General features: G+C 37.5%; 2 protein-coding genes across 2 annotated transcripts; both read left to right on the top strand.

The window, feature by feature from the left end:
* Positions 1-9,468: 9,468 nt before the first annotated feature.
* LOC150048230 (vomeronasal type-1 receptor 4-like) lies at positions 9,469-10,389 on the top strand. Its single transcript, XM_090355271.1, has one exon. The coding sequence runs from the start codon at positions 9,469-9,471 to the stop codon at positions 10,387-10,389; it is 921 nt and encodes a 306-aa protein (XP_090211397.1).
* Positions 10,390-18,345: 7,956 nt separating this feature from the next.
* LOC150048229 (putative vomeronasal receptor-like protein 4) lies at positions 18,346-19,236 on the top strand. The gene has a single exon (XM_090356210.1). The coding sequence runs from the start codon at positions 18,346-18,348 to the stop codon at positions 19,234-19,236; it is 891 nt and encodes a 296-aa protein (XP_090212336.1).
* Positions 19,237-25,727: the final 6,491 nt, after the last annotated feature.

The raw sequence follows: 25,727 nt of genomic DNA, 5'->3' as shown, positions 1-25,727 counted from the left end.
CAAGTTCATTCATTTTAAGAGTGTTTGAGGGTGAGAACTGTTAAGAAATACTAAAACAAAGAATCACAGTGATGTTGGGTATTAGTGGTTCATGAATATAATCATAGCTACTCAGGAAGCTGACATTTGAGGATCATGGTTCAAAGCCAGTGCAGACAGGGAAGTCTTTAAACCTTATCTCCAATTAATTACCTGAAAAAAGTAAAAATTTGAGCTGTGCTTCAAGTGGTAGAGTGCTACCACTTTTTCCTTGAGGAAAAAATAAAAGAAAGAAACAGGCTCAGGGACAGTACCCAGGCACTGAATTCAAGCCTCAGGAAGGACCACCACAAAAGGAGAAAACAATAGTAAATCTTTTTAGAATTCTTAGTAAGAATTTAACAGCTTATGAGTTACTATAATCTGAGGAAACATACTTTAATTTTATTCCTGTATTATGCAACAAGGAACAATAGACTAATTTTTAGTTGTAAAGCTGAGCCTGGCATATGTGCCTTCTTGTGTGAATTGTTCAGTTTACATCTAGAAGAGGCTTTATCCATATTTAAATGGAAAGCTTGTCTTTATAACTAGTTTCCTATAGAATTTTCCAGAACAATCACCCACTTCTGACATTTTTCTTATCAATCAAAAGTAAAAAGAAGTTTCTAAATAGATGTCACAAAAACTGAATATAATTCAGAGCTTTGAAATTTGAAGAAAAGAAAAGCTGAAAATACATGGAGGGCCTAGGCAGACAAACAAAGGACAGTTCAAGTTTGCTAAATCCATGATGACATTTAGATATATTGACTCCAGTGATTTTTTTTTACAGATTATCATCTCTGTCTAAATAGTTATTCGATGTTTTATTCTAAATTTATCAGTGAAAGATTTTGTCTGTACAGTTTGTTGCATGTTTTATTATAGACTTGATATTTAAGATTGTGTACTGCTTGCTGTGATGTATGGGTCTGGGAAATGATTGACTCAATTGTCAGGGGAGAGGGTAAAGCACAATAAATGAATAATATTTCTAGAATCACAATTCTACCTGTACAAAAGATACATGTAAAGCCTAGATTTGTGCAGTCACATTGTTTAAAGACATTCAGGGAAAAGATATCTAAAACACTCTACTCATATTTAATAAGACGGAAAGGAGAAAGCTGGCAGAATAGAATTCCAAGTACATTTAATATGAATTGTCTCACATATTCTAATTTATATTATTCTGTGGGAACAATCACATAAAAGTCCTACAGGAGAAATGAGATTGTGGCTCTACGTTGTATAAGAGTTGATTCTGTCCAGGCCTGAAATGTGGAAATGAATGTGAACTGATGAGGACCATGCAGCCTGCCTGGGGAAAACATAAATAACGCTGGTTGCAAAGGAAACGAAATAAATGTGTCTCCCAACGTTATACAGTAGCTGTAAAATGCCACCATAACCCTCTGTTTAATGGTCTTTTTTTCTTTTTTTATGTGACCCAACACATTTTGTTGCATACAGCCAATATTAGGGATACAGATGCATAAACTACATGTATTCCATGAAAGCACATAATGCATGTTTAATCTCCAATCCAATTTGATAAATATCAGCATATCAGAACTGATATGGACTTCCCTTATAGGTCCCTTGAAAACTTAGTCCTTCCCTTAAGACCCTCCCAGGAAGCCCTGTTTCCTCTCGGACACTTTGGCTGCCATCAGCTAAAGGGTATCTGGCTTTTAGAAATCAGAGACTTTCTTGGATGTCATTAACTCTAAGTGTTAGGTACTTCTTCATTCAGCTTTACTTAACAGTGAAAATTAAAATCGGGATTCAGACTTGATGGTGAAGATTAGAAATATAAACATCTTAATGTAAAGAAATTGAACTCATAAAATTTGAAGAAAAATTAAAACCATGAAATTATATACACGTCAAAATGTAATAAAAGAATATTGGGGGCTAGGAGTTTGGCTTAATGGTAGAGTGCTTGCCTACCTAGTGAGTTCTTTAGATTTCATAAAAAAATGTCCAAATGTAAAATAAGTATCCATTTTCCATGCTGGAAACCCAATGTACACACACACACACACACACACACACACACACGCATGCACACACACACACACGCATGCACACACGCGCGCACACACACACACACACACACACACACACACAGCCTGCCTAGACATAAATTAATGCTTCAATAGGAGCATCTTGAGGAAACTAGATGATATTTAAAACTAATGTTAATGAAGATAAAATAACCAATTGTGCTGTAAAATTAAACTAGACAAAGCTTTATTCTATAACTGAACTCAAAGCATTGTATGATCTTCAGTGATCCTATCTTCTCTCTGGAATCTTGGCACTATTGTCGCTGCTACAATCTTGTTCTGAATAATGTCATTCAAAAAAATATCCCAAACAAGGGCTGGGATGTAGCTCAATGGCAAAGTGCTTGTCTAGCAAATGCAACATCCTGGGTTCGATTCCCAATACCAAAAAAAGAAAAGACAAAAAAATCCAAAATAAAATATCCAAAATATATAAATAGCCAGAAGATATTTTAGACAACTTAAAATGGCTGTGAAAGACAGAGAATAAAGAAAGAAATCCTCAAGACAAAAGCTACACCATGACATATACTTTGAATCACAGTACTACCTTTGGTTTTCTGAAGGCTAATTGGAGATAAGAGTCTTGGGGACTTTGTTCTATAGGCAGGCTTTGTTCTGAGATCCTCAGATCTGAACCTCTTGATTAGCTAGGATTACAAGGGTGAGCCACCCACCCCCACCTAATCTTTGGGTTCATCATTAGTTTAAGTGAAACATTTTGTTTTATTTTTCTTACTTTAGAACCAAAATTCCTATTCTGGAAAAATATATAACACTGGTAATAAACTCTTGATCAAGTCTTTAAATATATCTATGATTTCACTTTACTAATTTCAAATATTCATTGTATAAAATATGAGAATTAGGGCCAGGAGTTTGGCCTAGTGGTAGAGTGTTTGCCTAGCATGTATGAAGACTCAGGTTCGATTCCTCGGTACCACATACATAGAAAAGCTGAAACTGGTGCTGTGGTTCAGTGGCAGAGCGCTAGTCTTGAGGAAAAAGCCCAAGAACAGTGCTCAGGCCCTGAGTTCAAGCCTGGAAAAAAAAATGATGCATCAGTAGCTCCCACATGGATATGTATGTATTTAGGTATTTTTCTTCTTTTGTAACATTAGTAAGTGCCTTTTCTTTCTGGTTTTGGTCATACCATGGACACACAAACTTGGAGTCATTAATGTTACTATATCATCTTGATATAATGTGGTTATTTATATTACTTTCACAGTTATCAACTGTGACTGGTTTTTTCAGCATATATTGAATAGAGAACCAAGGAAAGAAGGTGGTCCCTAAACAAGACACTCCAAAGAAATGCAATACTAGAAATGCAATTAAGAATAACATCAAAAAAGTTAAATTAGGAGCCAGCAACAATGGTTCACATCTGTGATCCTATCCACCTAGAAGGCTGAGATCTGAGGGTCACAGTTTAAAACTAGCCCCCCCCCTAAGTGAGATACACTTATCTCCGACTAAACAAAAACTGGAAAATGGAGTTGTGGATGAAGTCGTAGTAGAGTGCTAGCCTTGAGATAAACAACAGCAGCAACAACAACTCAGCGATAGCATTTAGGACCCGAGTTTGGACTGGCAAAGAGGAGACAAAGAAACAATAATCTGGCCTTCAGACAATAATTTAGTCACCATATCCCACTAAATACTTCACAGTAATAATTTAGGAAATTATTGTCAGTTTATATGCCAAACCTCTAAATCTCCAAAAATACCCTTTCCCTCCTATCTTTCTCTTCTAAAGGCTTAATATGTCTCCTTGGGGAAGAGTGGGAAGATTTGATTTATTTATTTATTTTTGCCAGTCTGTGGCTTAAGCTCTGGGCTTAAGCACTGTCCTTGGGCTTTTTCTTAAAGGTTACTGTTCTACCACTTAAGCTATGGCACCATTTCCGGCATTTTTCTACGTATGTGGTACCAAGGAATTGAACCCAGGTCTTTGTACATGCTAGGCAAGCACTCTACCACTAGGCCAAACTCCAGGCCCGATTTTAAATTTTAAGAAAGAAAGGATCAACCACATTTTAAAATACAAAAAGCTGTCCTATATTCTATTAGAGCAAGAGAATCACAGACAAAAAAACAAGTACACAGGGTCTGAACAATTTACTTTTTTTTTTCTGGTCCTGGGGCTTAAACTCAGAGCCTAGGCACTGTTCTTGAGCTTTCTCAAGGCTAGCACTCTACCACCTGAGCCACAGCACCACTTCTGCTTTTTCTGTATATGTGATACCAAGGCATTGAACTCATGGCTTCATGTATGCAAAGCAAGCACTCTACCAGAAGGCCAGACTCCCAGCCTGAATAATTTACTTTTGAACAATGAATAGGGTCATCAAAGAAATAGGAGGAGAAAAATCAAGAAATGCCTAAGATCAAGGGAAAATGAAAACACACTACCCTTGGGACACAGGAAAAACAGAGCTAAAAGGAAAGGTTTATAACTATGAGTGCCTACATGGGAAATCAGAAAGCTCTCAAATAAATAACCTAACAATGCACCTCTTCACTTCTTATCCATGTGTAAACATAATTAAGTCTTAATTGAGCCTCAGATAACTTTTTGAGCCAAACAATGGTAGTAATTGTGGAGGGAGAAGAAAAGTTGTACTTCAGGGATTGAGATTCTTCACCTTGTGTCTAACAGGAGGACATCAGTGACAATTGAAGTCTCAGTGATAGTTTATGGCAGCCCAGAGTGCCACTAACTAACTATGGACTACACAAATACAATTTGGAAAGACTCAGACTGCCAGAAGAACTACCCCATAGCTTTTCTGCATCACAGCTACCTAGGTGAGTAGATCTGAAAATTCTTTGCTGTTACGTGTCCTGTAGGATCCCTCAGATGCACTAATATTAAGCTGTCTTTGGCTAAAGCTTAGGATAATCTTATTCTTTATCTTATTTTTACAAGGCAAGCCCCCGAGGCAAGGGATATGAAGGAGGACCATTTCTTAGAAAAATGACCCCAGAAATAGTCAATTCTATCGCTTTGCTCAGGATTAAATAATAAGTTACTACTCCAGAATATGTTTTTGCGTAAGGTTGCCTGTATGCCCACTTCAAAGAATCAGAAAGGTATAAGATTTTTTTAAGGTTCTAAAACAAAAATAATTTTTTTATAAAATCTCCATTTTCTGAGCCAAAATAATGATATGTTTGTGGAGTGAGAAAAATACTTTTTTGGACAATTTTCTTCTCCCTAGCCAGGCTATGACTGCAAATTGAAACCCTGGTGATAGGTTAAGATAGCTAAGAACTTTACAAACCCTAGAGATGCAACTATAATTTGGAGAGAGGACTAACCTACAGCTTTTCTGCACAACAGCAACAAGAGATTTGATCTGTTTCTTTGATTCACTCCCATATACATGTTAATTCTGTCAGAGCCATGAATGTTCATCTTTAATTAAGCGAGGGGTTGAGGAAGAGGATCTTGGAGTCTTTAGATCTTTACTCTTCTGTATCTAAAGGTATGCACCTGAGTTCAAATAAATACTAGGTATCATTCGACAAGTGCATAAGATTTTTGCTCCACTGCTCAGGACTTTCTCTCATTGGGCATCTTAGTGATGGGTCTTCATACAAGGTCTCATGTTGGTTTCTTCCAGCAAATTCGCAGAGGACTATTTAGGGCTAAGATTTCTAGGAAACACTCATTTTTCCAGCCTCTATGTTTACCAACACAACTGACTATTCATTATTAACTTTCAGAGTATTTCTTTGCCTAATTTTTTTATTGTATTTTTTTTTTGTCTTTTCTTTTTTGAGACTGGGGATTAGGGGATCAAACCCAGGACATTGCACTTGCTAGGCAAGCGCTTTGCCACTGAGCCACATCCCAGCCCTCTTTGCCTAATTTTTAACATATTGCTATGTTTCTAATGGAATACCTTTTCTCCTTTCATAATAATGCTATGTCGTTTGTGTATTACACTTAATTTTGAAGATATTCTTCCTGCATGCATTTTAAAAATCGCTCTACACTTAGGCACATTATATCTAACAACTTTGTCAACTAAACTTATGTGATTATTTATTCGTGGTCCTATTCATTAAAATATAATTTCATATTATAGTTACTCTTTAAAGAATTCTTATTATATTTCAGACAGGCTGCTTATGAGTATAATGTGGGGAAACACACTTTAAATTTATCCTAGTTAATCCTAGTTAATTTATCCTAGTTATGCTATTAGGAATAATGAGCTCATATCTTAATTTTTAAAAAATGGGCCTAAGATGGATGCATATATTTGCCTATGATGAGCATATTGGGTCTAGATGAGATATTATGTGACTACCTGAATTAACTTTCTGTATTATTTCAAAAACAATCTGGAGTAATACGTTTTTTGCCTCTCTCTTTTGCATTCTTCATTTCATTCTGTCTGAATGAAAGAAAGGTGATTTACTAAGTGTCTGAGAAGTTGATCCCAAATATTATTCAGAGCCATGGAACTCCTGGAACTTGAGAAAGGGCTAGAGAAAAAAGGAAATCCCAAGAATGTTACCGTAAAAGAGGGAAAATACTAAGCAATAATAAAAAAAAAAGGAAAGCTTTGTTGAGTCCTTCAGGCAATTGAGGAATACTGACTACAGTTATTGTAAGCAAATTGTGTGTTCAGTAATTTTGTGATCCAGTCTAATTATACAAAATAGCTGTGAAAAATTTTATTATATGTTAGCCATTAGGCATTTATATATTAGACATTAAGGACTGTGTTTCTTTTTTTGTTTACCTATCCTATTTTTTTTTTGCCAGTCCTGGGCTTGAGCTCAGGGCCTGAACACTGTCCTTGGACTTTCTCAAGGCTAGAGCTCTACCACTTAAGCCTCAGCACCACTTCCGGCTTTTTTCTATGTATGTGGTACCGAGGAATCGAACCCGGGTCTTCATGCGTGCTAGGCAAGCACTTTAACCACTGGGCCAAACACCTATCCTATTTTATTGAGCCTTTGATTTCCTAAAAATTCTTTCTTGTCTTTTAAAATTTTTTATTGTCAGGATAATGTGTAGAGAGGTTACAGTTACATTTGTCAGATAGTAGGTGCATTACTTCTTGCACATTGATACCCCTTGTCATGTTTTTGTCCCTGTTTCCTTTTCTCCACCCCCTCCCAACCATCTTGTTTTCCCTCCTTTCCTTTTGCTATTTCAAATAAATAAATAAACATATATATGTATATATATATATATATACATACAATATGCCAGGTAAAGTCAGATACAGTAACAACACAAGGGCAACAAAAGAGAAGAGGAATAACAGAGTACATTAAGAACAACAATCACTGAAGATAAAGCTCTTGTTTCCATACCTGGAGATCCTTTCATTTAGCCTCATCCTATCTATGTTTGAGGAATTCCATACTGCTTTCCAGAGTAGTGGAAGGAGTTTACACTACCACCCAAGTTTAGTAGCAATCCCTCCTGGCCCTATAGGACTGTGTTTCTTAATGTCTAAAGCCAGGCATTCATTTCCCCATTTGTGAGAGGAAGAAATAAAAATTGGATGGGAATAACTGATATCCATAGAATCATTGAAATGTCTTGTACAAATAAAAAGTGCGTTCAATTTGATGCTTACATAGTTCATCCTGCCAGAGACCTTACATCTCGAGTTGTCTAAAGCAATTCTCTAATGTTTAGGAAGAAGGACAGGCTTGTAGAAAGGCACTCTAATTCTATACAATATATGGAAATCCTATTTTTATTTATTCTAGATAAATTATATGTGCTTTGCTGTATATTCATAAATGAGATGGTTGGTGTGACTTTTTAGAGTGGGAAAGTAAAACTCAATCCAGGCTTGAGATCTGATAAAGAAGACAGACAGTTCAGCAGGTGTTGGTAACCATGCACTTTTGATTTCAAGGAGCTTGCCATTGGAAAAACCATGAATGCTCAGAATGTATGGGATTCAGTATTTTAAAGTTGTTTAAATTTCTCTATATGTATGTACAGTTAGATCTAAGAGCCCATAACTTGAAAGCACATAGAGTAGGCTACATTACTATCACACAGAAATACTATTGTAACACATTGATATTGTTCACAAACAAAATTAGAACCAGAAAAAGTCTACATGTTGAATTCTAAGTTTAAGTCAGCCATGCTGATAATGAAGGTAGGTGGGACAGATAAGGATTAGAAGTAGCCAGTTGGTTTTGCTAGTATGAAACCATGAAAAAAGACTTGGATTGCAGGGCCTTGATGGATCATGCCTATAATCCTAACTACTCAGGAGGCTAAGAACTGAGGATTGCAGTTCAAAGTGTGGCCAGGTGTTGTTGGTGGCTCATGCCTGTAATGCTAGCTACTCAGAACACTGAGATTTAAGGATCATGATTGAAAGGCAGACCAGGAAGGAAAGTCTATGAAACTCCTATCTCCAATTAAGGAAGATAAGCTGAGATACATAGTGAAAGTGGTTAAGCTATACAGCCTTGAGCAAAAAGCTCAGGGATAGCACCTAGGCCCTGAGTTCAAGCCCACAATCAACAACAACAATAGTAGAGGTGGTGCACAGGAGATAGAGTATCAGTCTTGAGCTTAAAAGTTAGGAAAGAATGAGAGGTTGAGCTGGGTACAGTGGCTCACGCCTGTACTATTAGCTACTCAGGAGCTAAGATCTGAGGATCCAGGTTCAAAGCCAGACTGGGCACTAAAAAGTCTGTGAGACTCTTATCTCCAAATAACCCCCAGAAAACCAAAAGTGGCATGGTAGCTCAAGGGGTAAGGTGGTAGCTTTGAGCTGAAGAGCTCAGGGACAACGCCCAGGCCCAGAGTTCAAAAGGCCCTCTCATTCAAAAGAATTAGAGGTTGAATGTTCAAGATTATTTTTTGAAATACTCATTTTTTTTTCAATTTTATTGTAAAGGTGATGAACAGAGGGGCTATAGTTACATAAGTAAGATGAGTACATTTCCTGTTGTTACCACTTCCCTCATTTTCTCTACTTCCCTCCCGCATGTCCCCTCCCCTCATTTCTAACATAGTGTCTTGGGAATATCGCTGTTGCACTGGTTCACTTTTAGTCATTTATCTCCCCATTCATTTCCCCCAATTAGATAAACATCTAAGACATAGTGCACCAACATGAAAACAGTGTCAACAGGCTGCTATTGTTCAAAATAGCATTTGAGAATAGTAAAATAATTCAAAGAGTGCCAAGGAAACAAGTTTGATGCTCAAAAACTCTGCACAACTTCTTATAAAATAAATGTCCCTTATACACGAGAAAGTTGCTGAAAGCGTGAACTATCTTTCTGCAGATAATTATCACCATTACTGGTGCTTTTTCCACAAGGGTATTTGGTGGATCCAAGTTTTTCTGCCATAACACAAGAAATGATTTTGAACCTTGTCACGGGAAACATCTTCCTCTTTGTAACTGCAATTGGCATTGTAGGGAACAACATTGTTTTTGTCCATTTTATATATAGTTATTGGCGAAGTGCTCAGAAGAAGTCTGTACACCTTATTCTCACCCTCTTGGTTTTTGCAAATACCATAATACTTCTTTCCAAAGGATTACCAAGAACAATAGCAACTTTTGGTTTGAGAAACTTCCTGGATGATACAGGCTGCAAGATGGTTGTTTATCTGGAGAGGCTGAGCCGGGACCTTTCCATCTGCACCAGCAGTCTCCTCACTGTGGTCCAGGCCATCACCATCAGTCCCAGAGGCTCTCTGCCATGGAGATTCAAGCCAAAGACTCCATGGCAAATGCTTCCCCTGCTTCTCTTCTTTTGGATCCTCAGTTCTTTGAAAAGTATCAACTTACTTCATTACATCACAAGTAGCAGAAAAAACACAACGGAAGCTGCCAAAAATAACCATTATTGTTCTTTTCAAATAGATAGTCAGAAAATCAAATGGATACTTCTTATTCTCATGGCCATACACAATGCCATGTTTCAGGGTGCCATGGGTGGGGCCAGTGTCTACATGATATTCCTTCTCCACAAGCACCACCAGCGTGTTCTCTACCTTCAGAGCTCTCCCCTCCACAAAACTCTTCCTGAAATGAGAGCTGCTCAGAGTGTTCTCCTCCTGATGCTCTGTTTTCTTTTCTTCTATTGGATAGAGTACCTTTTTTCTTTCCTTTCAAATTCTCTCTTACAGAATAATTTTGTGATGCTAAATGCCCAAGAGTTTTTGACCATTGGTTATGCATTTGTCAGTCCATTTGTGCTGATTCACAGAGATGGGAAACTAATTAGTTGTAAGTTTTGGAGAAAGGCATTAAGAAAATGTCTGTTTCAATGATTTTGTACTAAGTTGGATAGTTCTTATTTCTCTTTGGCTGGTTATAAATCAAAGTGATTTCAAAATAGTTTAAATATAAAAATGTGTATTCCAGGCTGGGAGTTTGGCCTAGTGGTTAAAGTGCTTTGGTCATGTTAAAATATCTGTAAATATTTATTCATAGAATGAATGCAGTCAGATGCCATTTATAAAGGAATGATGAGGTGAAAGTGTATGACTTATAATGTGTAATTTTAACCAGTTAAAAAGCAATGCCAGAGAAAAGGGCTTTACCATGAAAAGAAATATGGTATGATTTTGTTTATGTACAAAAAACAAATCTCTGGATAAATGTGGAAAACTATAAATTTGGGGCTGGGAATATGGCCTAGTGGTGGAGTGCTTGCTTAGCATACACAAAGCTCTGGGTTCAATTCCTTGGTACCACATACACAGAAAAAGCTGGAAATGGTGTTGTGGTAGAGCACTAGCCTAAAGAAAGTCCAGTGACAGTGCCTAGGCCCTGAGTTCAAGTCCCAGGGCTAGCAAGAAATGACTAAATTTTTAAAGAATTTAAGAAACCAATTTTCATTCATACTGAATGAAATTTCAGTTTATAACTTTCCATATTTTCCATTATTATTGAGAATGTCAATTCATCTCTTTCAAAATTAGCAAATAAGTCATATTTTAAAACAACTTGTAGAATGTTTCTAGACATCATTACTTAGGGCTCTACTCATGTTATACTGTGCTATTAGTGTATTCCCACAAAGATCTGTAAATCGATTTGATTCTACATAAATGTTAACAAGATATGCAATCCTTAATTTCTTAGAGACATTTAATGTAGATATGTGTGTGGAGTGTCAACTCTTTCCATCAGATAGCTAAAGAAAACTTAGAGAAAATGAGGGAATTGCTGACACTTAAAAAAAAAAAATGTTCTCTGGGGCCAGGAGTTTGGCCTAGTGGTAGAGTGCTGGCCTAGCATGCATGAAGACCTGTGTTCGATTCCTCAGTACCACATATACATAGAAAAATCCAGAAATGGTGCTGTAGCTCAAGTGGTAGAGCTTCATCCTTGAGAAAGCCCAAGGACAGTGCTTAGGCCCTGAGTTCAAGGCCTAGAACTGTTAAAAAAATGTTCTCATGTACTGACTTAATGTAACTGTAATTGCTGTGTATAACAACTTTATAATAATTTTTTTAAATGTTTAATGATTACCCAGAGGTAATCGGTCAGATCTGTCAGATCAGTTTGAGCCTTGCCCAGACACAAAAGTTCACTAGATTTTATCTCCAAAATTATCAGAAAAAACAGGACTAAGAGTGTGTGTGGCTCAAGTGATAGAGTGACAATCTAGCAAACATTAGGCCCTGAGTTCAAAGTCTAATACTGATAAAAATTAATAAGATTTTATTTACAAATTAGGCTTAGAACACAAACTCTTAGTACTGACAGAGATGGGCTTACACTCCATGTCTGCACCCTAAGCTATAGGATATCTCATTGTCCCTAGAAACATTAGGTTTATGCTGCCTTGCTTAACAATGCATGCCTCCTGTGGGTTGGTCCTACATACAGCTCTTCAGGTATTTCTAATATTTCAAGTTGGTGAAGAGCTTTCCTTCCTAACAGAAGTATGACATGTATCTCTTAATGGAATTATAAATAATATAGAAATATTTCTTTTCCCAATTCTTTCTGCTTCATTCTAATCCTATCATGCTCTAAAATCTACTGCAAGATTTTGATGGGTCCACAGGACAGCCTCAACTGTCAATATTATTGAAGGAAGTCCAGTAAAATATTTAGAACTAGTTAAAATCAAGTCATCACACTTAATACTACAAAGCCTACAAATTTAGTGAATTTAAAGGAAACATATTGGATAACAGCAAGTTAAATGATCACATGGATATGGATGATATTAGATATAAAAAAACAATTGCAAAATTATTCTGAATTCTTCAAAAGTAAAAAGCCATGATACTTTTAAAGGAGAAAGGAGAATCTTATAGAGGACAACAGATCTAAGAAATATTTCTCATCCCTTTTGTTGTCCCTTGGTTATCTCCTAGCAGAGATTTACAATAGAACAAAACCTAAATACATAAGGCTATATAGAATGAAGCTAAATGAAAGGACCTCCAGGATATAGAAACAAAAGCCATATAATGAGTGATTGCTGTCCTTAATGTACTATGTTGTCTCTCATCTCTTTTGCTGTCCCTTGGTTATCTCATATTGTTACAGTATCTTACCTTGTTATCTGATATATTGAATATATGTTTATTTGAAATAGGATAGGGAAGGGGGGAAAACAAGATGAGGGGAAAGGGTAGGGGAGGGAAATGGGGACAAAAATAGGAGAAGGGGTAGCAATGATTGTTCAGTAATACACCTTCTATCTGGTGAATATAATGTAATCCTTCTATTAATTATAATAAAAATATTGCATAAAATATTTGAAGAGAACAGTGTTGGATTTTATTTTTAATAGATATATGTAATTAATAAGAAGGAGACACTCAAAGGTATTAGAGCAAATACTACTAAGCAAGGAAATTATGGTAGAAACTATAATGATATATATTTAATAAAAGCGTCTCTGTCTGGATATGTTTATAAAACTCTCTAAGAACTTCTTTTTAAGCTCCAATAAAGATGAAACACAAAGAACTGTATCATTGATCTCTCTGAGTCTGCCCAATAATCTTTATGAGAGTTTTTTCTAGCTTTTCTTAATAACATGGTTTTTAATAATTTTTGCTATTACTTTAATTATGTTTCCTGTCTTGCTTGATGTTTGCTCATGGAAAACCTAGGACCCGTACTGGAAATCTCACTAATCCATCATTTTTCTAATAAAATAGAGGTCTCAAATTGTTTCATGTATATGCATGTATATCTACCTACATTTATATAACTTACAGTGCATTCCATACAAATAAAATTCTAAAGTAGGAAAGCAACTATGACACTGGAGATTTTTGATTGCTCATACATCACTGTATAATTGCGTTTGAAAGAAACCATATAATTTTAAACAAAGTTGTCAGTTAAACCTTTCTCTCTCTTTTTTTTTTTTAGCTTTGTTTTCTTTTTGTACTTGACTTTGAATTTGAGGTCTTGTGGCAAGTACCTTCCTATTGAATCACCCCTCTATCCCTGCTTTTTCTTTTCTCTTTTTTCTTTTTTTGCCAGTGTTGGGCTTCAGCTCAGGGCCTGAGCACTGGCCTTGGGTTTTCTCCAGGCTACAACTCTACCACTTGAGCCTCAGCACCACTTCTGGCTTTTTTCTATGGTACCAAGAAATCGAACCCAGGTCTTCATGCATGCTAGGCAAGCACCCTACCACTAGGCCAAACTCCCAGCCCCTCAGTATTCTCTGAGAGAGAGAGAGAGAGAGAGAGAGAGAGAGAGAGAGAGAGAGAGAGAGAGAGAGAGAGAGAGAGAGAGAGAGAGAGGGAGAGAGAAACAGAGAGATACAACGATTACATACTGCATTGTGTATAAATATACAAGCAAATTATATTGCACAATACGATTTGCCATTATATGCAATGGCAAGTAAGTAGTTTGAAACTTTGCACCAAATACTTCTGAAATCAGAATATATAAATAAATATATAATATGACACATGGATGGATGAATAAATAGTACTTGGTGTGATCACTACATTTTGGCACAAAGTATTAAAAAAGTACTGCTCAAATAGAAAAGGTTATTTATTTTTATTGTTGTTCCTAGGGTACATATAACATTCATAAATATAGTCAAAAACCAGTAAAACTAAGTGGGCTATCATTGTGTTCAAAAATCTAATATTTTACCCAACATTTTGAAGTACATTTGAAGTACATTTACCCAACAATTGAAGCATTTTGAAACGCTGCATGCATTTCTTAAAACCATACATTTGTTTACTTTCAGGATATTCCTTGTTCAAATATCACATATAGAAGCACCTTGATCTCTCCACTACCTTAAACACAAGAATGCTTCATCACAGTATGCTGCTTTTTCTGAGTACCTTATTTCAGAGAGGATGGATCCACACTTGCAATCCCAGTAGTGTCTTAACTAAGAGGATGCTTATAAAATGTGTTGGGGACCTCTGAGAGATGTGGGAATTGCTACTTTGAAGATTATTGAATAAACACCTGGAGTGGACACCCTTGAGGAGTAGTATGGGGCAGAATGATTTTAGCTTTAATGACCCATACCGTAGTTGAGACTATTGGAAAAGCATTCTTTTTTCCTGTTCCCTGGTACCTACCCCCCCACCCCCCCAGGGAAGCGCCTTTGTAAGCTGAGGGCGTGGCCATGCTGAGAAGGAACTACTTGGAATAACTACCTCTAACAGCAAAGAACCTGGTCAACAGTCTTGTGTGCTCACTGCAGTCCAAGGAGGCACTCTGACGCCACAGTTACTTGACCAGAGGCTCTTACATGGGCCCCAATGGAGTCAGCCTCAGAAAACCTGGTCTAGACCCCCAGTTCACAGCTAATGAGAGAGTCTGAAAGAGGAGACCATGTGTCAGTTCACACATAGCTACTGGCAGTGCTGAGTTTCTACCCAGTGCTCCTGCTGCTTCTTCTACACTGCAAGATGAAACTTCACAGACACTATTCCTTGTTCCTGAGGCTTTTGTTCTGGGTGGTGGCTTAGAACATCCAAGAACTTTTCCCCAAGTGTCTATCTATATCATAAGATAATTTTCTAAAGGAAAGACTAACTTATCTTTGTATGGATTTCCAAAGGATCCAGCACTTAAAATTTTAAGTTAATTTGTTTGGTTAATCTCCTGAGGTTTCCTATCTGATTTAAACATTGTTTAAGAAAAGAAAATCACACACATCTTTTGTCAAACAGTAAAGTAGTATGTACATTACAAAACTGAGACCATTATAGAGTCACACGTGATAGTGTATCACCAGTGTCCAGAATCAGTGACCATGAGCTTGCCTTTCAACAGTGGAAAAAATAATGACATTCTTAGTTTTACGTTCATATTTATTTACAATCCAAGAATCCAAGGATTAGGAAGATCCTTCATGGCATTAGAATAAATAATAGAGCCAATCTTTGATATCAATAAATTATAGAACAGAAATTTAATATTTTACAAACCCAGATGCCCCTAGTCAATGAATGGATCAAGAAAATTTGGTATACATATACAGCAGAATGCTGTGCTTCTATTAGAAATAAAGGCATCACTCCTTTTATAAAAAAATAAAAAGATTTGGAAAAAATTATATTAAATAAAGTAACCCAAAGAAACATAGGCTGCCTGGTTTCCCTCATTTGTAATAAGTAGTATATACAGAAACTTGGTTTGTAGTTCACTTTGTCATTTTGTTAAAATGCAATTTTATTGTCATTATTAAGGTGTGGTACAGAGGAGTTACCATTTCCTAAGTTGGGTAATGAGCAAATTTCTTTCTTGGTCTGTATCACCCATTCACTGCCCCCTCCCATACCTGCTCTCAAGTTAAACTTTCTCACTTTTGTATGCAGAATTACTAAAGGATAATTAAGCCTGATACAATTTCTGATGCAATCAATGTAGTAATTGTGGAGGGGAAAAGCAAAGTTGCACTTCAGGGACTGGAAACTCTCTAGACTTTCCTTCTGCCTGTCAGGGAGACAAGTGAGGAAACTGAAGTGTCAGCACTAGTTTCTGACACTGGATACACAGAAGGTACAAGTATGACTTGAGAAGCCTCCCTAGGCCAGAAGGACTTCACCACAGTTAACATGGTGAGTAGACCTAACAATTCCTTATTTTACTCATATGTACTACAAAAAAAATGTGCCTCAGAAACTTGAAGCTTCTTTTCTTTTTTCATATATTTTTATTATAATTAATAAAGGGATTACAGTTATATTTGCCAGATATTAGGAGCATTACTTCACACACATTGATATCCCTTCTTATGTTTTTATTCCCATTTGCCTCCCCTCACCCACTCCCCTCATCTTGTTTTCCCCCTTCCCTTTCCTATTTCAAATAAACACATAGCATATATATAATATACCAGATTACAAGGTAAGATACTGTAACAATATGAGAATAACCAAGGGACAACAAAAGAGATGAGAAATAACATAGTGCATTAAGAACAACATTCATTCATTATATTGCTCTTATTTCCATATCCTTGAGGTCCTCTCATTTAGCCTCAACCTATATGGTCATATGCATCTAGGCTTTAAACTTGGACTCTCCTAGCAGAGGATTACAATAGTTCAAAACCAAGAAGCTTCTTTTCTTGAATCAGGGAGTAAATGACAAGGCTGATGAAGTTGTGAATACCATAACCCCAGGGAAGTCACATCAATTTTATCCTAGTATTATGGAGCAAAAGGCAACTGTCTTATTTTTATTTGAGAAAATGACCAACTGTGGACATTAAGTTACCTGGACTATTGCATAGTAAGCCCAGACAAGGCTTTATCTTTCTGGCTTATTGTAAATCCTGTCTTTAAAACTAGTTTTCTATAGAGTTTCCCAAGAAAATGTAGGCAAACAGTCACTATTGCTTCTTTTAAAGGAGCCTGAAAAGTCAATTGAGATTGGTGTTTCTTCTAAGGTCATGCAGCAAGTGCAAAATAACATCATTGACACCCTATTTGAATACTATCATTTCAAACCAACAATGTCCCCAACTGATTAACCACATGCAATCAATATCGGGTAATACTACTAACACAAAATCTGTTCTCATCTTGTAACCACACACAATATGTTCAGTAATCTCCTTTTCCTGATCTACTTTGAAAAAGATTAAAAATCCAGAAGTGATTCAGACTTCTCTCAGAGGATCCTATGGGCACACCATGAGAATTTAAACCTCTCCTAATGACCGCAGGCAGCAAGCCATAGTTCCTCTAAGGCACTCCTCCTAGCTGGAGCCAGTAGGGCTCTCTGACATTTGGTGAGCAAAAAATATTGGCTGATTCAGTTTTTTTTTTTGTTATTGTTGTTGTTTTTTTTTTTTTTGTGGGTCATGGGGCTTGAACTCAGCCTGGGCGTTGTCCCTGAGCCCTTCAGCTTAAGGCTATCACATTACCCTTGAGCCAAGCCCCACTTCCCGTTTTGTAGAAGTTAATTGGAGATAAAAGCCTCAGGTCCTTTGTGCCCGGGGCTGGCTTTGAACCTTGATCCTCAGAGCTCACCCTCCTGAGTAGCTAGGATTACAGGTGTGAGCCACTGGCACCCACGGGATTCAGTTTTAAGTACTATATCATAGGTGAAAAGATTCTACACTTTGACCTAATATTGAGGACCAAAAATCCACTGAATATTTGTTAGTAGTAAAACTCCTCAAATCATTTGAGGTATTAAAAGACAAAAATATTGAGGTATATGCATCAAAGATAAACTTTGAAGGAAAATATAACCTCTGAATTGGTATATTCATCAAAAAGTAAGAAATATTTAAAATACTGTGAAGTTATGGAAAACATTGAAAATGTTGAAGCAACAGGATTTCATAATTGTGTGTGTTGGGGGAATGACAGGTGAGACAAGATTCAAGGTTTTTGGAAATGTTTGATGGGAATATGAGAGGATGAAACTTTTTGATGGGGAGAAATTCTGGTTTAAGGACTTTGAGGCTCAGTTCTTTCACTGAATTAGATACGTTAAATGTGTAAGTTTTAATTATGTTTTGCTCTTATGAACTTTAAAAAATCTATGTAGAAAGTTTAGAATTGTGAACACATTTTCCAAGGCCTCTAAGACTATACTGCAAGATTCACAAATATCCTGTAGAAAAAAGGCAGAGTCCTTTAGAGAAAAGATGAGTACATGAAACATGACTGTTATTTATCCTGTAAAATTACGTTATTTATGATTTTTTTTGCAGATTGCCTATTGTCATTATCACCAGTTTCTTAAATACGGTGTTTGCTGAATCAAAGTTTCTCTGCCTAGATATAGACATATCTCTGCAAGACATGTCTTTGAGTTTTTTCAAGGGAACAATCTTCCTTTCTATATCTGCACTTGGCATTATAGGGAATGTCTTTATTGTTTTAACTTATATGCATATGTTTAAAAAAACGAAGAACAAATCTATACACCTTATATTCATCCACTTGGCTTTTACAAACACCATAATGCTTCTTTTAAAAGGGATACCAAAGACATTAGCAGACTTTGGCGTGGAGAACTTTTTAGAGGATGTAGGCTGTATGATTTGTATTTATCTAGAGAGAGTGGCTCGAGGACTTTCCATCTGCACCAGCGCTCTCCTCACCCTGGTCCAGGCCATCACCATCAGCCCCAGAGACTCCGCCTGGAGAAAGCTAAAGCTTCAGTCTACATGGCATATTCTTTCTCTGTTGCTGTTTTCCTGGATACTCAATTCACTGATAAGTATTAACTTACTGTACTACATAAAAAGTATCAGTAGTAAGAACATATCACAAATTAGTCCAAGTGGCAACTATTGCTATTTTCTTCCAGACAACTTGCTAATGAGATGGGTTTTTCTTGCCCTCATGGTCTTGAGGGATGCTGGGTTTCAGGGGATCATGGCTGTGGCCAGTGGCTACATGGTGTTTCTTCTCCACAAGCACCACCAGCGTGTTCTCTACCTTTACAACACCAAGTTTCTTTACAAAACTCCCCCTGAGATGAAAGCTGCTCACAATGTTCTCCTTCTGATGCTTTGTTTTCTTTTCTTTTATTGGACAGAATGTGTTCTCTCTCTATTTTTAAATGCCTTTTTAGAAAATAATTTCATGATGGAAAATATTCAAGAATATCTGAGGGTTGGTTATGCAATTCTCAGTCCTTTTATGCTGATTCCCAAAGACAGAAATCTGGCTGAATGTTGGCATTGAAAACACATTTATGAAAGTTCCATTTCATTGATGTTATTAGTCATGTATTGTAAATGTTTTGCTTTGTTCTGTTTTATTTGGGAGAGCAAAACAGGGCCTGGCCCCTGCTAGGCTGGCTTCCTTACCATTGATTGCGTGCCCCAGCCCTTTTCCCTTCTTATTTTTCAGGTATATCCTTTTCCTTTGAAAGCGAGTAGGGTTTTTTTTTTTAGCTAGATATGTTATTATAAGAAATAGATTTTCTTGTAATGTTTGCCTCACAAGCAGCATTGAGCAGAGCCTCAGGTGTGCCAACAAGCACAGTTCTCTCTGAACTTGAGTTTCTCCTTGACTTTCAGACTATCACAGGCTGCAGCTCAGTGTGGAAGAACGTGAGACAGTGTGGATGCTGAATGTCAGCACAGGCAACTATCTATGTACTGTAAAAATACATCCCTCTGTGTGAAAATACCACCCTTTTCCCCTCTGATCTTGTAATAACCCATGAGGCATTATTTTTCTCCTTTGATATATACTGGCCACCCAGGTGATACTCAAACCAAGGCAATAAATTCACCAACGCTCAGTCAACTAGGCTAGGAATCTTTTATTAGCTGTGTGGCAACTGCTCCTCACTCTCAGGATACTAGAAGATAGCTCCATGCCTCAGTGGGTGGGGTTTATAAAGGCAAAACCTGCATGCAGATTGTCAGACAGATTCTTCTTAAACAAGAAGTAAGCAAGCAAGCAGTTACAGAAGCAAAAAGTTCTTAGCCTTGTAATTTTGTGTAACATAAATATATTTTCCTCAGAATGTCCTGACCTTGTTTATCTTCATGCAGCTAGAAGGCTAAATACCACAGGATGTTTTCTTTCCCAGAATCATCTCAGGCAGTTTTAGATCCCTCTAGGCCTTCAGTTTTAACCCCTGACTTACTGGTTCCTCATTTCCTCATTAATATGGGGGTCCAGCATTCCTAACTCTTCCTTTGTAAGTACTTAAATCATTGATATGACTCAATTTCCTCCTGATTCAGGGGTACATAGCTGGTCTGAGTTTGGGGAATGATGAGCTTGACTGCATTCAGTCCCGCATGTAACATGTCAGATAATTAATTAGGCAGGGTCCTACAGTTAAAGCTAATAAAAATAAGGCAATAGGACCTATCAAAGCTGTAATCAGGATAGTGGCCCAAAGTGACTATGAGAACAATGATCCATACCCATTGTTATCCTCTTGCGTACGCTTGTACTTTTCCTTTAAATTTACATCTCTTTTTGAGGGCCGAAGCCCCAAAATCAATTGTAAGGACTGCAGTAAATTATGGTTAGTAATATTTGACCACAACCTGGGCTGTTTCTGACTTGTAGGGAAGTCTTCTACTCACCCTGAGAAAGTATCCACCATTACAAAGTAAGTACTGGCACCCATACTTTCCTTGCCTGATCGCAGCGAAGTCAATCTCTCAAAGCTTTTTTGGAGAGGTACCACTGGCACGAATTCCTTTCCAGGTTGGGGTCTTCTCCGCACCCACCTGCTGGCTTCCAGCACTGCATCCAGTAAGCATCTCACAATTGGGCAAAGCATAACCATCCTTCACAAGGACAGAAAGACTAGTTCCACATCAGTGCACCCTATTTACATTACAGCCAATTTAATTGCATATTAATGCTACTCATCAAGACATACTCATACTATCTGCTACATACTCGAACCTTCTGCGACTTACTTGAATATTTCATGGTTTGAGATCTGGCAGATGAGCACTGTTATTTTTATTGAGGAGTTTTAAGGTCTGAGCTGCCTCTGTGTTAGTCCAGGGCATCAGTGTGAGATATGGCCTTGGTCTCCGGCTCTCTACAGCATTGTAGATGCCAGTAGGTCTTTTACAAAGCTAAACTCTGCTTTAAAACTCGACACATATTCAGACCATCCCAGGACCTCCCCCAAGACCCTTTTTCCTCTTTCTTTTACATTTACCTAAGAAAGAATTTCCCATAAAAATCTTTGCAGAGCCAAAGCAGCTTTCCACCAGGAAGCAGTTAAAAGTGATGGAGTCATGATGACAATGTACGGTTCCCTCCAGATGTCTGGTCCTCCTAGAACTTTTTCCAAATGGGATGTGCAGCAGCAGCAGCAGCTCCCAGCAGCTCCCAGCAGCTCCCAGCAGCTCCAGTGGGTTGTCTCATCTCTTGCTGGGTTGCATGCAAATTTCTACACAGATGGTAATGAAGTTTAACCTAAGGCCTCACTTCAGTGAAATCTCCCAATATTTTCCTGGTGGCTTTCACTGAATATACTGGCTTTTTTTTTTTTGCCAGTCCTGGGCTTGGGCTCAGGGCATGAGCACTGCCTTGGACTTTCTCAAGGCTAGCACTCTACCACTTGAGCCTCAGCACCACTTCTGGCTTTTTTTTGCTATGTATGTGGGATACCGAGGAATCAAACCCGGGTCTTCATGCATGCTAGGCAAGCAGTCTACCACTAGGCCAAACTCCGGGGGCACCCCCCCCCCTTTTTTTAAATCGGTTGTGGGACTTGGACTCTGGGCCGGGGCATTGTCCCTGAGCTCTTCAGCTCAAAGCTACCACCCTACTCCTTGAGCCACTGTGTCACTTCCGGTTTTCTGGTGATTAATTGGAGATAAAAGTCTCACAGATTTTAGTGCCTGGGTTGGCTTTGAACCATGATCCTCAGATCTCAGCCTCCTGAGCTAGGATTATAGGAGTGAGCCACTGCGCCCAGCAGTACACTGGCTTAGCAGGCTGTTGCCCTATTGGTTTATTATTAAGGACAGTATTAGGCAGAAGTCCCAAAGCAATTTACCACGGTAACATTTTTTTTCAGTTGTATTTTATTGTGGGAATGATACATATAGGGGTTAGAGTTACATTTGTCAGGTAGTGGGTGCATTACTTCTTGAACACTGATACCCCTTCTCATGTTTTTCTCTCAGTTTCCTTCTTCCCACCCCTCCTAATCTTGTTGATTTTCCTCTTCGTTTCCCTTTATCAAACTCATATATAATATACCAGGTACCAAAGTCAGATACAGTAACATGGGATAAACCATAAAGAGAGAGGGGGGGGGGAAGAAATAACTTCACACAGTAGTTTGAGAACAACAAACACAAAGACAAAACTCTTGTGTCCATATCCTTGAGTTCATTTCACTTATCCTCATCCTATATGGCCATATGCACATAGCTATTGTGCTATTGTAGTCAGGCGACTACTAGATGTGTACTAGTTATTGCAAATGAGGGAAAACATGAAGCCTATATTTCTTGGGTCTGACTTACTTCACTTAATATGATTTTTTCCAAGTCTTTCTATTTCCTTACGAATGGGGCAATGTCATTCTTTTTTAATGGCAGCATTGAATTTCACTGTGTATAAATACATTTTCTTCATCCATTCATCTACTGAAGGAAATCTGGGTTGGTTCCATATCTTAGCTATGATAAATAATAATGTTGCAATGAACACGGTATGTCCTTGCTTTTGGACATTTGCGTAAATGCCAAGGTGGGATTGCTGGGTCATAGGGGAACTCTATGTTTAGCCTTTTGGAGAAACATCATACTGCTTTCCAGAATGATTGAACTGTCCTTGGACACTTTTTCCTCGAGGCTAGCACTCTGCCACTTGAGCCACAGTGCTACTTCTGGCCTTTTCTGAGTATATGGTACTAAGGAATCATATTCTGCACCTCATAAATACTAGGCGAGCACGCTACCACTAGGCTAAGCTCTTGGCCTCACAAAAACATTTTTTCTGCCTGGGAAACCTGATCTTTGTCACCCTAATAAAACCTAAATTACTTGTGCAGGCCTTTGTACAGATCAATAGGGACACAATCTCAGGTCAACAATGTTTTTCTTAATTTATGTGGCTGATGCCAGCCCAAAGTTTACTCACTTAGGGCTTTGAGAAGATACAGGGTGTTGAAATTATTAAGTTCTCCCCTGTATTTGACCACCTTAGCTTTTTATTACCCACTCTCACTGATGACTGGCATGTTCCTGCTCAGTTATAAAGTAGACAGGCATAGGTATTAGAAAGGCACGCTTACAAACAATCCGATGACCTCTTGGCTTTGATTTATTTTGAAGGTCCAAGCACAAATGACTCCATCTCTGCCATCCAAATAGTGGCTTACTGCCTTTGGATACCCCATTGCTTTCATCTCAGTAATGCCTTTTCCACACTGGTATTAATGCCCCATTGGAATTCCTCTTGGTCTGTTGCTCAACTTGAACTCAGGGTCTGAATGCTGTCCCCCAGCTCTCAAGCTCAAGGCTAGCACTCCACCATTTTGAGCCTCAGCGCTTCTACTTTTTAGCACTCTGCTGTCAGATTAGAGATGACAATCTCACGGGGACCTTTTTCTGCCCAGGCTGGCTTTGAATCCATTTTCTGGTCATTGAGTCATTACAAAAAGCCACTCTATTCCAATTACAAGCAACAATGTGGTAATTTTAAGCATGGAACTTATTAGGGGCAAAAATTATATCTGATAAACTTATAAGAATCATCTGCCTGCAGTTGTTACAGAAAATCTGTAAGGCAAACTGAAAAAAAAAACAATTAAACATTTTGGTAGTCCTCATTTTCCTTTGTCCACTTTGTAATAAACATTTAGGACAATTTGATTCAAATTTCAAACCCCTCCCGCAGCACTAGCCTGAGATAGCCATCCTTCTACACATGGTCTCCCATTTAGCTGTGACTGCCCACTTGAAGCACAAGCAAATCTTATGAATGAAATTGGTTGTCACTAAACTTTGCCTAGAATATCCGACCAAAGAGTTCCAAAAACTTACCTCCCAAGTATTGGGGACCACAGGTATAAGCCACTGAATTATATCAGACTGAAATACAATATAACTAGAATTCAGCAGTAAGAGAAATACATGAACCCATACAGAATAAACAACATATTTTAGAGAAGTGGAGATGTGGCTCAAGGGGTAGGGCAATAGCCTTGAGCTATTGGGATCAGAGATGAGGGACAGTGTCCAGGCCCAGAGTTCAAGCCTCATGACTGTCCCCACCCCAATAAGATATTTTAAGTGATCACTGAATCTTGAAAGAATCAGAAAATGACTGGAATCGAGTAGAAATGAAGTCACAAAATTATAGAAAAATTCCTTAATGCTTATTGGAACAAAATTTCTCAATAAAATACTGGAAAAATGGCATGTCAAAAAGATCACACAGAAGGAAAATAGGACTGTAATGGAATGTTCGAATTTGTTCAAAGTATACTGTACACAAGTATGGAAATATCATATATCTTCTTGATTATTACACATATTAACTCAAATATGAATTTTTAAAATCATACAATCTGATCAAAATGGTTTCAGTATAGTGAGGCAAGTATTTTTCAAGCATATGGAATCATCAACATAATGCACCCTATAAACAGAATAAAGAATAAAAAATCCATGATTGTCTCAATAAATGGAGAAAAAGCTTGGGTGAAATTTAATATTCATTTATGATAAAATGCCTGGCAAAGGAAAGGATATACTGTAACAGGATGGATAATGACTTCATATAATAAACCTATAGATAACATCAGAATAAGATTAGAAAACTGTCAAGAATGAGACAAAATCCCTCCTATTCTTACTATAGTTATTCAATACCTTTAAAGATCATGGTGAGAAAGAAAAGAGAAATAATACCATTCACAATGGTACCCCCAAAACCTAGGTATAAAGTTAGGAAGGTGAAAAGCTTCTACAATGTTAACTATACAACAATCCAGTGTCTTCCTTGAAGAAAACACTAGGAGATGGAGATTTCCTTGCTCATGGATTACCAGTAGGACAAGGAGGAGCATTAGTATGGAGGACATGGTTATATTATCAAAAGTAGTCGAACTTCATCGCAACTATCATCAAAATACCATTGCTATTTTTCACAGAAATAGAAAACTTAGTCTTAAAATTCACAACAGAACTCAAATAATAAGAGTAAACCTGAGGAACAAGAGAAAGCCTGAGTAACATAAACACCTTGGTAATGGAAGAAAACAGATGTGAACACAAAAAAAAACAATGGAATAGAATGGAATTTAACAGAATCAGACTGAAATGGAAACAGAGAAGAATAGCACAGAATTTTCTGAAATGTACCCACAGAGCTACAGCTGCCTGGTTTGAGACAAAAGATCCAAAGAACTTTGCTGGGGAGGACAATCTTTTTAACAAATTGTTCCAAGACCAATGGTGATCCATAGGTGTGAGTTTGAAATTACACTTCTGTCTTTCCCCTGGTACAAAAGGCTATTTGAACCTAAATAAAAGTACTTAGTGAAACAGTTTTTTTCCATTGCATCACGTTATCTGTTTTTATTGTTGTGGTGATGTACAGAGAGGTTACAGTGAACATTCATCAGGTAGCCCTTCCCATGGTTTTCTCCTACTTTACAGTGTAACACTGAAAAGTGAAAGTACTACAGAAAAGCTTAGGAACTATAGGAAAGACAATGATATCAT

The sequence above is a fragment of the Megascapheus bottae genome, chromosome 22 (genome assembly GCF_031878675.1).
Source record: "Megascapheus bottae isolate mThoBot1 chromosome 22, mThoBot2.hap1, whole genome shotgun sequence".
Classification (NCBI taxonomy): domain Eukaryota; kingdom Metazoa; phylum Chordata; class Mammalia; order Rodentia; family Geomyidae; genus Megascapheus; species Megascapheus bottae.
The sequence above is the reverse complement of the archived record's forward strand: the minus strand, read 5'-3'. Positions and strand labels throughout refer to the sequence as shown.